Here is a 15372-nt window from a genome sequence, read left to right on the forward strand (position 1 = left end):
TAATGGGCCGCCCCACTCCATGGCACAAGGTCTCTCTTGGCCGTGATCCAGTGCGGCAGTCTCACTGTCTAACCTGCTCCTGACCACCAGCTCTGCTGCCTGACTAATAGCCGGCCTCTGGGGCACAGAGGCAGAGTTGCTGCTCTCTACATCACCAGGGAGCCAGGCGCAATCCCGACGATGGGTGCTGTCTGAACGGAGTTTGTACGTTCTCCCTGTGATCGCGTGGGTTTTCTCCAGGTTCTCCGGTTTCCCCCCCACATCCTAAAGACGAGCAGGTATGTAGATACATTGGCTTTTGTAAATTCCCCCTAGTGTACAGGTTACGAAACTGGGATATCAGAACTAGTGTATCGTTGATAGGAGTGATCTCGATGGGCCGAATGGCCTGTTTCCATACTGTACCTCTCAACTAAACTAAACTATACCACGGTTGATGAGGGTGAAGAGAGGGGTGAGGGGTGGGTGCTAAACTGTCCAATGACTTAAATTTGCAGTTCTATGCCCGTCCAAACCCTACTTTACGTGAAGGAGGGCGGGGACAGATACTTTTAAATGACTCGACCTGAAACGTCACCTATCCATGTTCTCCAGAGAGGCTGCCTGACCCACTGAGTTACTCCAGCATTTTCTGTCCTTCTGTATCAACCAGAATCTGCAGTTCCTGGATTCTACTTTTAAATGTACTTTCAATGTACATTTAATGTAAATGGCTGAATGTAATTTGTACAACTCTATCATAACTCTATGAAACATAACTCCATCCACCCGGGTTCGACCGTGACCTCCTTCGATACTGCCTTTGTGGAGTTTGCACGTTTTCCCTCTGGCTCTATACGCTCCCCCCTGGTGCTCCAGTTTCCTCCCACATCCCTGGACAAACTGGGTGAGGGTTTAATTGGTCACTGTGCATAAACACCACAAATGCTAGAAAAAGCGCATGGGAGGAAACCGGAGCACCTGGAGGGAACCCGCAAGGTCGCGGGGGGGGGGGGGGGGGGGCACGTGGAAAACTCCGCACACCCTTGGGATTTGTAGTATTCAGGATCAAGGTGGGGTCACTGGAGATGTCAGGCAGCAACGTCAGTAACGATGTCCTCACTCAATGTGAGATGCCGGATCCACAATTGTGACGTTTACTTGTCCGCTGAAATGTTAAGCAAGTCAACCGGTTTGGGACACAATTAGAGATGAACGATAAATGCCGGGGTTACCGGCTTAATCCAAATCCCATCAACAAATTAAAACACGGAAGTTGCAAACGGCACGGTCCAGCAGAAAAATCTATGATTTCCATCGTGTTTTGGTGGAACAGTGGCACAGGTGGTATAGCCGCTGCCGCACAGTAACCAGAGTCCCGGGTTTGACCCTGACTTCGGGTGCTGTCTGTGCGGAGTTTGCATGTCTTCCCTATGACCTCGTGGGTTTCCACCGGGTGCTCTGGCTTCCACCCCATCCCAAGGACGTGCGGTTTGTAGGTTAATCGGCCTCTATAATCTGCTCCCAGTGTGCAGGGAGTGAAGGAGCATGGGATAACATGCAACTAGCGTGAGCGAGGTGATCGATGGTCGGCGGCCGTGCGCTCGGTGGGACAAAGGGTCTGTTTCCTTGCGGTGTCTCTACGACAACTAAAAAACCTCCTGAAATAATTTCAAAGCAACGTACCGTCCGATTTGTCTTCAAAAGACAAATGATCATCGTCATCCTCCCCTGCATCTTCACTGTCCATGTCTGACAGATCCTTCACAATGTCCTTATCGCTCTTCTTTGAAGCCCCTGCAAAACAGACAAGCGGAAGATATTAGAGGTTAAGGGCGTATTAGCTGTGAGGTGAGGTTGGATAAACTTCGATTGTTTTCTCTGGAACATCGAGGCTGGGGGGGGGGGGGGGTGGGAGAGACCTGATAGAAGTATATAAAATGATAAAGGTAGACACAAAATGCTGGAGTAACTCAGCGGGCGAGGCAGCATCTATGGAGAGAAGGAATAGACAACAACGTCACCCATTCCTTCTCTCCATAGATGCTGCCTCACCCGCTGAGTTACTCCAGCATTTTGTGTCTACCTTCGATTTACCTGCTTCTGCAGTTCTTCCTTAAACATATAAAATAATGATATGTGTAGAGAGTGTAGACAGGTAGAACTTTTTTTCCATAAGGTGGAAATGTCAAAGACAAGAGAGCATAGTTTTGAGGTGAGAGGGGTAAAGTTTAAAGGAGATGGTTGGGGCAAGTTTTTTTTACACAGAGAGTGGTGGATGCCTGAAATGCCAAGGGCGGTGGTGGAGGTGACTGATAGGGGCATTGAAGAGGCTTTAAGGCCCTGTCCCACTGTACGAGGTAATTCGAGAGTTCTCCCGAGTTTTCCCCTGATTCGAACTCGGAGAATGTCCGTAGCGGGTCCGTAGGAGTTCGTGGATGTCTCGTGGCGGCTCGTACAAGTAACGGTAGGTAGTCGGGAAATCCGGTAAACTCGTGCCGTTTTTTCAACACTGTGAAAAATGTCCAGGAGTAAAAAAATACTCGGGATGAAAAAAATTGTTACTTTTTACTCGTATGAGCCGCTACAAGACATCCACGAACTCCTACGGACCCGCTACGGACATTCTCCGAGTTCGAATCAGGGGAAAACTCGGGAGAACTCTTGAATTACCTCGTACAGTGGGACAGGCCCTTTACGTAGATTTACGGATCTGCAGGGAATGGAGGGATATAGATCGCTGACACACATTGGAGATTAGTTTAACTTGGCTTCGTGTTTGGCACGGACATTACGGGCTGAAGGGCCTGGTCCTGTGTTGTACTGTTCTTTATAGGCCGTTTTATAGGCCTGGATAGGTTGGATGTGGAGAGGATGTGACCTCGTGGGCTCTGGTTTCATCCCACACTTCAAAGACACGCAGGTGTGTAGGTTAATTGGTTTTGGTAAAATTGTAAAATGTCCAAGTGTGTAGGTTAGCGCTAGTGTACGGGGTGATCGCGGGTCGGCATTGACTTGGTGGACTGAAGGGCCTCATTCTGCACTGTAGTTATAAAGTCTAAAGTAAAGTCTAAAAGTGTGTTTGTAGAAAGTGTACAGTAAGGAAGAGGGATTAGCAGTAAAATGCAAGGAGCTACAGATGCTGGTTCTCCAGAGTTGCTGCCTGACTCGCTGAGTTGCTCCAGCACTTTGTATCCGGATTAGCGGTGAGATAGACCACAAAATGGTGGAGTAACTCAGCGGGACAGGCAGCATCTCTGGAGAGATGAAATGGGCAACATTGTGGGTCGAACCCTTCTTTAGCAGTGAGATGGTCACACAATGGCCAGGGCTGATGTGCACTGCGATGGCAGGTTTGGCTTTACATTAGGCTGTGCGTCTGTAGACCTGGGTGGATTTAATGCTTACAGCGGGTGCCAGGAAACTAGAGCCAAAACACATGTCAGTTGAAAGCCAACCGATTGCTTTGGGATCGGAACCAGAGGTTCATTGAGTTGACTCCAACGCAGAGAGAATGCAATCCATCAAATCAAATCCACTGTCAAGTTCACGATCCTATGATAAATTATCCCATTCCCAAAAGAAATCACGGAAGAATTAGCAGTGAGATTGTTCGGTGTCAGCAGACCAGACTCTTCGGTCACTAGGACCATCGCACATACAGGAAATATGTGGTGTACCTCAGGCAGAGATGCTGCCTGTCCCACTGAGTTACTCCAGCACTTTTTGTCTATCTTCAGAGTAAACCAGCATCTGCAGTTCCTTCCTACACTAAGAGTGCAACGTTTCCCCAGTGCCGGCACTCTGAGATACAGACTCAGGCTTGTATTCACTGGAGTTTAGAAGGATGAGGGGATATCTTATAGAAACACATAAAATTATAAAAGGACTGGACAAGCTAGATGCAGGAAAATGTTCCCAATGCTGGGCGAGTCCAGAACCAGGGGCCACATTCTTAGAATAAAAGGGAGGCCATTTAAGACTGAAGTGAGAAAAATCTTTTTCACCCAGAGTTGTGAATTTGTGGAATTCCCTGCAACAGAGGGCAGTGGAGGCCAAATCACTGGATGGATTTAAGAGAGAGTTAGAGCTCTAGGGGCTAGTGGAATCAAGGGATATGGGAAGAAGGCAGGCACGGGTTATTGATTGGGGACGATCAGCCATGATCACAATGAATGGCGGCGCTGGCTCGAAGGGCCGAATGGCCTCCTCCTGCACCTATTTTCTATGTTTCTAATACCGTGGGGATTGTACTGAGGGCAAGGTGACCGACTGGCCTGTCACCTGTTGGGAACACTGCACAGAGGTGACCATTTCACGATTCGGATCTTCATCTGCGCTGTCTCCTAAACGCAGCCAATATCATCAAAGACCCACACCACCCTGGCCGCGCTCTCATTTCTCTCCTACCATCGGGAAGAAGAGACAGGAGTCTGAAAACCGTGATCACCAGGTTCAAGAACAGCTTCTTCCCCACAACCAGGTCTTTCTCCGTGTGCTCCGGTTTCCTCCCACACTCCAAAGACGCACAGGTCCGTAGGTTCATTTGCTTCTGTAAAAATTGTAAATTATCCCCAGCGTGTAGGATAATGCTCGTCTACGGGGATCACTGGTTGGCGTGGACACGAAGGGCCCTTTCGTTAAACTAAACTGAACAAACCATCAGGCTCTTGAACACTGCACAACACCAACCTCAACTCTGAACTTCCGGTTTTTTTTACACTAGTATTTGGCGTCATTAATCTGTTGAACTTGTGTTTATTATATATTATCGATGTTTATTACATTTACAAGCCTGTTATGCAGCTGCAAGCAAGTATTTCATTGTTCCATTATTGCCACTTTTGACAATTAAACTCTAGACCCCCTTGTCCTCCTCTGATGCAAAATAAAAACATACTCTGCTGTCGTAAATAAGAAATATTTCAATACATCGCTATTTTCATTGCATAAAATGTTTAAATATTATGTTGGCTGATCTTCAAGAATGGCTAATCATAACAGTTCAAACGCTAATAATTATGTTTGCTAGTGTTGTTAACTAAAGACACAGCACCAGGGTTGTTCACTGCTATTTAATTAAACTGAACACATTAAACCTCTACTAATTGGACTCCCCGGAGGAGTGCAGCCGGGTCCCAACAGTTTGGTTTAACGAGGTTGAGATCAGATGATGGTTCAACTTAACTCTTTCCAGACTTCTTGGTGCAGAGTGGAGTTGGAGAGGATTGGCGATTTCATTCAACTTTAGACTTTGGAGATACAGCCAACTTCAGCCCACCGAGTTCGCGCTGGCCAGCGATCACCCCGTACACTAACACTATTCTACACACCATGAAAAAACATCTTGCCAAAGCCAATGAACCTACAAATCTGGACGTCTTTGGAGTGTGGGAGGAAACCCATGCAGATACGGCGAAAACGTACAAACTCCATATAGACAGCACCCGTAGTCAGGATTGAACCTGGGTCTCTGGCGCTGTAAGGCAGCGACTCTACCGCTGTCCCACTGTGCTGCCCCAGTACATACATCAACCCACAATGATGACGAAAGGATATGTGACTCTCCTCATGATGGAAGGCCAACAGGCAGTGCTAATGCTGCTTCAGTCTGAGGGATAAGTGGTGACAACAAAAGTGGCTACAGATGATGGAATCTGATAAGGAATTACAGTCAAGAATGGAATGAAAAAATAAAGGTGGGATTATTGTGGTAACAGGGAGGGGTTGGAGAGCTAGTGGGAGAAGCATGTGGGTGATGGGCAAATGGGGAAGTTGAGGGGGGGGGGGAGAAAGAAACTGGATGAGATGGTGGGAGGGTGTGTGTGTGTGAGGACGTGGGTAGATCAGAATGAGGGAGAAATGGACAGAGAGGGAGCAGGAAGGAAAGGATAAAGGGAATGACATAAAAGCAGCATCTTTAGGTTGAATCAATTTAACTCAAAAATGTTTCAGAGTGACAGACTCCTTGTGGAACTGTGAACTAAATCTATCTATACATAACTAAGTCTCGTGTTTGTGCCCATGATGTGTCTCTGTGTTAATCTGATTAATTCCTATCTTCTTCCAAACGCTAGGCCACAGCCTTCCCATTTTTACACATCCTCCTGAAATTTTTACCGTGATGGTGATAAACATCTTCCCGTCACTTCCACCTATATTTCCGAAATTATTTACGATTAAAGCTTTAAAAATGCCAACTTTAACAAGATTTTTACTGTTAAAATCCTTCCTCCCAGCTTCCGAAACACGCATCGATAGAAAGTTCCAAGACAGGAACTCTCTGAATTTCACCTCAAGGGGATATTTCAACTGGAGGGGGACCGTCAATTGGTATTGCAATTGGAACTGCTGCAGCAGGCAGGGGAGGTGCAATTGGAATAACCTTTTAAAGTCCACTGCTTAGGGAGACAGGGGAGTGCTGGAGTCTTACGTTTGTGAACGGCTTCAGTTGTGTTGGGGGGATGGGTGAGTGGTGGAATATTGCATCGGGGGACCACACTGTTGGGAGAGCAGACCCAACGGGTCTGCACTTGGTTGAGTACTAATGTTAAAATTCACAACCTTTTGATGAAATTTCTGTTGCAAAGTAGTTGTTCTTCTTCAATGCTTTGTGGGTGCAAATATCCAATACTGGAGGGCATAGGTTTAAGCTGCAAGGGGCAAATTTTAAAGGTGATGTGCGGGGCAGGTTTTCATAAGCAGAGAGTGGAACACACACCCAGGGGTTAGTTGTGGAGGCAGATACCATGATAGTGGCATTTAAGAGACCTTTAGATAGGCACATAGATATGCAGGGAATGGAGGGATATGGATTATGTGCAGGCAGATAGGAGAACGGTACAGTGTGGGTTATGGTATTGATTTCTGATTATCACTTTTCCTTTCAAATAGAATTTAGACCAGCTATACAGCGAGGAGACTGGCCCATCGGCCCACCGAGTCCGTGCCGAGTCCAGCGATCACACTAGCACTATCCTACGCACTAGCGACAATTTACAATTTTGCCGAAACAAATTAACCTACAAAACTGAATGTGTTTGGAGGGTGGGAGAAAAACCGGAGCCACTGGAGAAAACCCACACGGTCCCGGGGAGAACGTACAAGCTTCACACACCTACAGCACCTGAGGTCGGGATCAAACCCGGGTCTCGGGCGTTATGAGACAGCAACTCTACTGCTGGCCTAAGACTGAGTGTGTTTTAATCTGAATCCATCTCAAACTTTATAGCCCGATAAAAGCAAGATAAAAATCAACTCTATCTGAAATAAAATTCTATATTAATGAATGGGTCATAAAATTTGCCTAAAGGTGTGCAGTCATTCTCTGGAAATAACTGCATTCTTTGCAAGTAATTGATATTAAACAGAAGGATAAACATTTTGAAAAATAGTTAATTGGAACTGAATTGTAATGGGTGCAAGCAGTGGGCGGCAGGGTGGCGCAGTGGTAGAGTTGCTGCCTTACAGCGCCAGAGGTCCGGGTTCGATCCTGACTATGGGCGCTGTCTGTACGTTCTCTCTGTGACTGCGTGGGTTTTCACCGGGTGCTCCGGTTTCCTCCCACACTCCAAAGACGTACAGGTTTGTAGGTTAATTGGCTTTGGTTAAAAAAAAATTGTAAATCAGCCCTAGTGTGCAGTGTGTGCTAGTGTAATGAGAATCGCTGGTCAGCACGAACTCAGTGGGCCGAAGGGCCTGTTTCTGCGCTGTATCTCTCTAATCCTGAAAGTAAGTAACGGGGAATTTACACAGGCGGGTAGGAGTGAGTTGTTTCATCTGGTTATTATTAACAGAAGTCACAAACTGGAGATTACTATCACCCACAAATAGACATGTTGGAAGCAGTATTCAATTCCATTTGCAAATCCTCAGCATATGAAGCACCGCATACCTTCATACAGCACGACCGAGACGACATTCGGACATGAGCTGATGGAGAGACGGACGGAGGGGTCTCAACCTGAAACGTAACCCGTGCCTTCCCTCCAGAGTTGCTGCCTGTCCCGCTGAGTTACTCCAGCATTTTGTGTCTACGGGTATTCAGGCATGTCCACGCCACCACCGTACCAGATGATGACCATCTCCAATAACGGAGAACCTTAAAGAGACACAAGGAACTGCAGATGCTGCGATCTTGGGGCAAAACACAAAGTGCTGGAAGAACTCAGTGGGTCGGTCTGCATCTTTGGAGCGAATGGAAGAGGGTGCAGAAGATACTTACCAGAATTCAATATTTTCAGATCTTTAGTGTATTTAACCTTTGCAGGTTTTTATTCCAATGCTTGTTAAGTCTGGCTCCACACCAGCGTAGATAGAGGCTTGGATAGAGAGGATATTGGAAAGATTAGGACCAGAGATCATAGCCTCAGAATTAAAGGATGTTCCCTTAGGAAGGAGATGAGGAGGAATTTCTTTAGTCAGAGGGTGGTGAATCTGTGAAATTCTTTGCCCTAAAAGGTTGTGGAAAACTTTGCCACAGAAGTCAATGGATATTTTTAAGACATAGATTCTTGATTAGTATGGGTGTCAGGGGTTACGGAGAGGCAGTGGGGTTAGGAGGGAGAGATAGATCAGCCATGATTGAATGGCGGAGTAGACTTGATGGGCCGAATGGTCTAATTCTGCTCCTATCACTTATTAAACTACTGCAGAATTAATTGGCCCAGGTCCCCTCTTTCTGTGAGTCTCACTTCACTGGGCACATGTAGCGCTGATGCCAGGCTTTGCTCTCAGCAACATGCAATACCAGTGCCTGCTGGCTCGGGCTGCCAACTGCGCCATGCAAAGCTGAGTAAAAGGCCCCAACCCAAAGCCGTGGAAAAGAAGGGTTGAAAGCAGAAACCAGCGTTCGATTATCATTGAAGTCATTTAGAATTTAAAGCTGTGTGAGTTATTAAAGTTATGAGTTATTCATAGGAGAGCAATCCAAAGCTTCCCCCCCCCCCCCCCAAGGTGGAAATGTCAAAGAGTAGATGCACGGCTTGCAGATCAGAGGGGTAACGTTGAAAGGATATGTGTGTGGCATTTATTTTTTTATAGAGTGGTAGGTGCTTGGAATGCACCAACAGAGGTGGTTTTTGTTGATTAATTGTTTGAAAGATGTAGCACTGAAAGAGGCCTCAGACAGCATCTCAGGAGAAGATGAGTTGGCAACGTTTTGTTTCAGTCTGAAGAAGGGTCCCGACCCGAAACCACTTATCTGTGTTCGACTGAGATGCTGAGGTTACTCCAGCACTCTGTGTCCTCTTTCAGTGCTGTGTCTTCATTTGTAAACCAGCATCTGCTGTTTGTTTCTTCATTGAGTGAGGCCTTTCTAGCCCATCGGCCGTTCACACTAGTTCGGCCAAAGGGAGGACGTACAAACTCGTTAATGATAAGACCCGAGGTCAGGATCGAACCCGGGTCTCCAGTGTTGTGAGGCAGCAGCTCTACCAGCTGTGCCCCTGTGGTGGTTAAGCAGCTACGATAGCAGGGTTTACAGGCTTCTAGCCCATTACATATGAATATGTAGGAGGGAATGGATCCGGTGGGCTGAAGGGCCTGCTTTCATGCTGTATCTTCCCACTAGTCAATCAAAAATTGCAACGTTTAAGAAACATTCAGACAGGTACATGGATAGGCCAGGTTTAGAAGGATAGATGGGGCAAATGCAGGCAGGTGGGACAAGTGTAGGTGGGGCATGTTGGCCGGTGTGGGCAAGTGGGGCCGAAGGGCCTGTTTCCACGCTCTCTCACTCTATGAGGCGTTCTGCGGGAGAGGAAACGCTGCACGGGGGGTTTAAGCATTGCAGTCAATGGAGGGGCTCTGGCACCTGCCTAACGGCCTGTATCACTTTCAGGCTATTGTTCGAACCAAGAACTGCAGACAAATCAAGCACAAACCACAGGGAAGAGAATTGAATTTATAAACAAAATAAAAGGCAGCAGATTAAATGAATGATGGAAGCTAACGTGATTTTGCCTTCACTGGGAGGTGCTGAATTGGATACTGACGTGCCCCCCTGGATTGGAGAATCAATGTTGATTTGTGAGTGTCTGGATGGTATCTAACTCTATGCGACAATCATGTTCTCCAGGGTCAGTTGTGCACTTTGGAGAATGCCTCATTCCAAGCACGCTTCAAACAATATTGATAATTTTAAAGCATTTTCTCCATCAAAAGACAGTCAGAGATATTCCCAAACTGTGGGAAGCGGGGAAGAGTGATTTTCAATCTGACGCAATGCTTTAGTGAATATAAATCACTGCTGCATATCAATGCTAAATCCGATTAATCCCGTAAGTTTCACAGGCTCTCTACGGATTATGCTGGATAACCGGCGCTGTTATTTACACGCATGCTTGCGTCCGGCGGCATTCCCCACGGACGCCGCGCCGGTCCCGCATCGTCGCCGACAACGCTGGGATCAGGATCAAGGTGTCAAGCGGGATTTATAAATCTCCAGAGGGCGGGCGGGCAGGCAGAAATCGGAGAGTAAGTACCCCGGCAGTATTTCAGCTCCAACTGGATGTGACAATTCAGTGGGCTAATGAAAAATACATACACCATTCTCCGATGGTTAGATGCTGACAGAGTTTGCTCGAAATTTATTGTCCACCAATTTCATTATGAAAAATGAACTGGCTGCTCCAATATTTGATTCCGCGGGAAGATGATGAACAGAATCCAATTCAGATCTCCCAGGTAAACTTTAACAAGTGTGGCTGCATCGAGAAAGACAATGGAAAACCGCTGCCTATTGTCTCTTGACAGAGCGCAGAATTAAAGGCAGTGTTTAAAGCACTATAGTTTAGCAGCACCATAGCTCACAGGTGTCAGGGGATGAGTCTTGCTGCAGCAAGCCAAGACTTTTAATGTGAAAAAAAAACTACACTTTAAACCTTGAAGATACAGCGTGGAAACAGGCTCCTCGGCCCACTGAGTCTGTGCCGACCAGCGATCACACGAACACTGTGCTACACGCCAGGGATCATTTACAATTTTTACCGAAGCCAATTAACCCACAAACCTGCACGGCTTTGGATTGTGGGAGGAAACAGGAGAAAACCCACGTGGTCCCGTGGTCAGGATCGGACACGGTTCTCTGGTGCTGTAATGCCCCTGTCCCACTTAGGAAACCCGAACGGAAACCTCTGGAGACTTTGCGCCCCACCCAATGTTTCCGTGCGGTTCCCGGAGGTTTTTGACAGTCTCGCTACCTGCTTCCACTACCTGCAACCTCCGGCAACCACCTGCAACCTCCGGGAACCGCATGGAAACCTTGGGTGGGGCGCAAAGTCTCCAGAGGTTTCCATTCGGGTTTCCTAAGTGGGACAGGGGCATTAAGGCAGCAACTCTACCGCTGCGCCACTGGGCAATATACAATGTACCACCTCAAAATATTTATGAAAGGAATAGTTTGCATCAAAGGGCAGGATGGAGAGGGTTGGTAGGAGGTACGTATGGGGCATAAAAGCTGGCATTGATCATCTGAGCTGTAAATACACAGCACAATAAATCTCCCTTAATCCACCATCCAGGTGACTGGAAATCCATTGGTTCCGAATCGTGGCCTACGTTCTCTTTAAACACAACTGGTTCAGTGGAAAATCTATTGGAAACTTAGAAACATAGAACATAGGTGCAGGAGTGGGTCATTTGGTCCTTCGAGCCAGCACCGCCATTCAATATGATTATGGCTGGTCATCCAAAATCAGTACCCCGTTCCTGCTTTTTATCCCCATATCCCTTGATTCCATTAGCCCTAAGAGCTAAATCTAACTCTTCTCTTGAAAACATCCAGTGAATTGGCCTCCACTGCCTTCTGTGGCAGAGAATTCCACAGACTCACAACTCTCTGGGTGATAAAGGTGGTATTATACTCAAGATAACAGTAGTGAAGAAGGCATGCTTGCCTTCATCGGTCAGGGCATTGAGTATTCATAAGTCATTGGAGCAGATTTAGGCCATCGACCCATCGTCCACTCCGCCATTCAATCATGGCTGATTTATCTTTCCCTCTCAACTCCATTCTCCTGCCTTCTCCCCCGAACCTTTGACAGCCTTACTAATCAAGAACCTGTCGATCTCCACTTTAAAAATTCCCAATGACTTGGCTTACACAGCTGTCTGCGGCAATGAATTCCACCAATTCACCACTCACTGGGGAAAAATAAAATCCCCATCTTCTTTCTAAAGGTGCTATTATTCTGAGGCTATGGCCTCTGGACTTAGACTCTTGCACTAGTGGAAACATCGCATCCACTCCATCCATGCCTTTCACTTTTCTGTAAGTTTCAATGAGACCTCCCCCCCCTTGTCTTTCTAAACTCCAGTGAGTACAGGCCCAGAGCCGTCGTTAGTTTTCAGTGAGTCCAGAATAGGACCTCTATAGGACTCTGGTTAGGCCACATTGGATTATTGTGAGCAGTTCTGGTTGCCCCATTACACAAATGACACAGAGGGTTTGGAAAGGATGTGGAAGAGGTTTACCGGTATGCTGCCTGGATTAGTGGGCATTAGCTACAAGCAGAGGTTGGACAAACTCAGCTTGGTTTCTCTAGAACAACGGAGATTGAGGGAAGACCTTATAGAAGTATATAAAATGATGAGAGGCATAGATAAGGTAGACAGTCAGAACCTTTTTTCCCAGGGTGGAAATGACTATGGGTGCTGTCCGTATGAACTCTGCACACCCCCTCCTTGACCGTGTTGGTTTTCTCCGGGGGCTCCAGTTTCCTCCTACACTCCAAACACGGTACAGGATTGAGGGTTAATTGGCTTCAGTAAAATTGTGAATTGTCCCTAGGGTGTAGGATAGGGCTGGTGTACGAGGTGATCGCTGGTCGGCATGGACTCGATAGGCTGTCCCACAGCTCCAGTGATCCGGGATCGATGCTGATCCCTGGCGCTTTCTGTGTGGAGTTTGCACGATATCCCTGTGACCACGTGGGCTCCCCTCCCCGCGAGTGTTCCGGTTTCCTCTCTCACCTCAAAGATGGTTTGGTCGACGGGCAACAAATTAATTTCATTCATAGCCACTGTAATTGCACCAAGCGCATTGGGTGAGAGGTCACATTTGAGGGTGGGGGGGGGGGGGGGAAGTGAGAGGACCGTCTTTACGGTATCTGTCCCCACCACCATCTGCGGCAGCCAGATATACAGGGAGAGTTTAATTCAGTTTAGTTTACTGCCACGTGTACCGAGGTACAGCGAAAAGCTTTTCCAGTCAGCGGAGCGACAATACTACATGATTGCAATCGAGCCGATTACAGCGTGCAGGTAGATGGGAATAACGTTTAGTGCAAGGTAAAGCCAGCAAAGTCCACTCAAGGATAGTCCGAGGGTCACCAATAAGGTGGATAGAGGTTGAATTAACAGAGCAAGTCTCAATCTCCGCGCCCTCTTATCCCTCCAAGTCCAGATGCTCCATCCCCTTTGGATTAGTGAGCCTTAAGCCCCTGTCTCACTTAGGAAACCTGAATGGAAATCTCTGGAGACTTTGCGCCCCACCCAAGGTTTCCGTGCGGTTCCCGGAGGTTGCAGGTGGTTGTTGGAGGTTGTAGGTAGTGGAAGCAGGTAGGGAGACTGACAAAAACCTCCGGGAACTTCACGAAAACCTTGGGTGGGGCGCAAAGTCTCCAGAGGTTTCCGTTCAGGTTTCCTAAGTGGGACAGGGGCATTAAGCCCCTGTTCCACTTAGGAGACCTAAACAGCAACCTATGGAAACCTTGCCCGCCACTCAAAAAAAAAATCAAGGCCGAGGTGACCTGCAACCTCCTACCACCTCCCACGCATATATTGAAAACCTTCTTCGACTATGAAGAAAGCCGGCTTAAACTAGACCTGCGACTAAAAACATTATCGATTTTTAAAACGGCAACCTATTTTTTAGTCGAGGCCGGTTTTAATCATGATGAAAAAATAGCAGCAACCTAGATGAAGCCTCGACCACACGGAAAACACCTTTGAACCATTAGGGAGAGTGACCAAAGCCTCCGGTGACCTCATGGAAACCTTGGGTGGCGGGCAAGGTCACCAGAGGTTGCGCCCACAACCTTTAGGTGAATGTACAGGAGGAATCTCCCCGAGGTGAACCTCCTTGGAGAAGGCCTCGACCGAGGCTTAGAATTGCTTCTCGTGTCTCCTAGAGATTTCTGCTCTGCCTTTTAATCCACCTCGCCCATCACTCGACAAATCTTCTTCTTTTAATTAACAGCTTGCCGAATGAAGGAATATTCCCGTGTGTCACTTTCAGCGTGCGTGCTGGTGATACTCGAACTGGAGGGAACTGTAAACCTTCTTGTCCCTGCCTCAACTAGTGATTCTGGAGGGACACACAGAACGATGGCGCCCACGCCTGGCGACTCTGCGAGTACTAATCACAGAGGTGGATCTGCAATCACGCATTACAATCGTTTATATTTCTCCACCATCAGACACTGTGGACGGGCGACTCGATTGTAATCGTGTGTTGTCTCTCCACTGACTGGTTAGCAGACAACACTGTACCGTGGTACACGTGACAACACACACACACACACGTACACACAAGCACGTGCACACACACACCCACCCTCACACACATACATTCACACACACCCACACACATGTACACATCCACACACACTCACACGTATACACACACACACGCAGACGCAGACGCACACACACGTACACACACTCACACGTATACACACACACGCAGACGCACACTCACACACACACCCACACACATGTACACACACGTACACAGACGCACACACCCACACACATGTACACATACTTACACACACGCACACTCACACATGTATACACATGCACACACATGCACATACACACACGTATACACACACGTATACACACACACACATTACCATCAGCAATGTCTGGACTGAATGTTCCACCTACTTCACAAAACTTTTTGGCCTCGTCTTTGCAACGAGCGCCTGTGATTTGAACAGCCACCCTCAAACAACGCTCTCCCAGTCACACACACACACACATACACACACACACACACACACACACACACATACACTCACACACACACACACCACCGCTGTCCAAGCACTGTAAGAAATTTATGATCAGAACTAAATGCCGTTATTTATCCAGGGAGCCAACAGGGAGAAGCACTTGGCCTGCTATAAGGATGCGATCCTGTGCCAGGACGTGGCATGCTGATGCCAACATTTGGTTTCATTGGTGTCGGCCAGGCCAAGTGTTTGCCAGCGCAGAGACAACACCGCCCTCGAGACTTCATTACTCAAAACTATTTTGCTCACAAAAATCTAAAAGGGGAAAAGCGAAAGAGAAAGAGAGAGGGGGGGGGGCGGGGGTGAGGAGGGAGAGGGAAAGGGAGAGAGGAGAGGGAGAGGGGGAGTGGGAGTGGGAGAGGGGGAGTGGGAG

The 15372-nt window shown here is 47.6% G+C and overlaps 1 protein-coding gene across 1 annotated transcript in view; it reads right to left on the minus strand.

Annotated features, from left to right (window-relative positions):
- The window catches only part of noc2l (NOC2 like nucleolar associated transcriptional repressor), a 133379-nt gene that overhangs the window by 4883 nt on the left and 113124 nt on the right, over positions 1-15372 (minus strand). The window contains exon 18 of the mRNA XM_033048528.1: positions 1666-1776. Coding sequence (XP_032904419.1) covers positions 1666-1776 — 111 coding nt within the window. The remainder of the gene's footprint in view (positions 1-1665; positions 1777-15372) is intronic.

This window comes from Amblyraja radiata, chromosome 31 (assembly GCF_010909765.2).
Source record: "Amblyraja radiata isolate CabotCenter1 chromosome 31, sAmbRad1.1.pri, whole genome shotgun sequence".
Lineage (NCBI taxonomy): Eukaryota > Metazoa > Chordata > Chondrichthyes > Rajiformes > Rajidae > Amblyraja > Amblyraja radiata.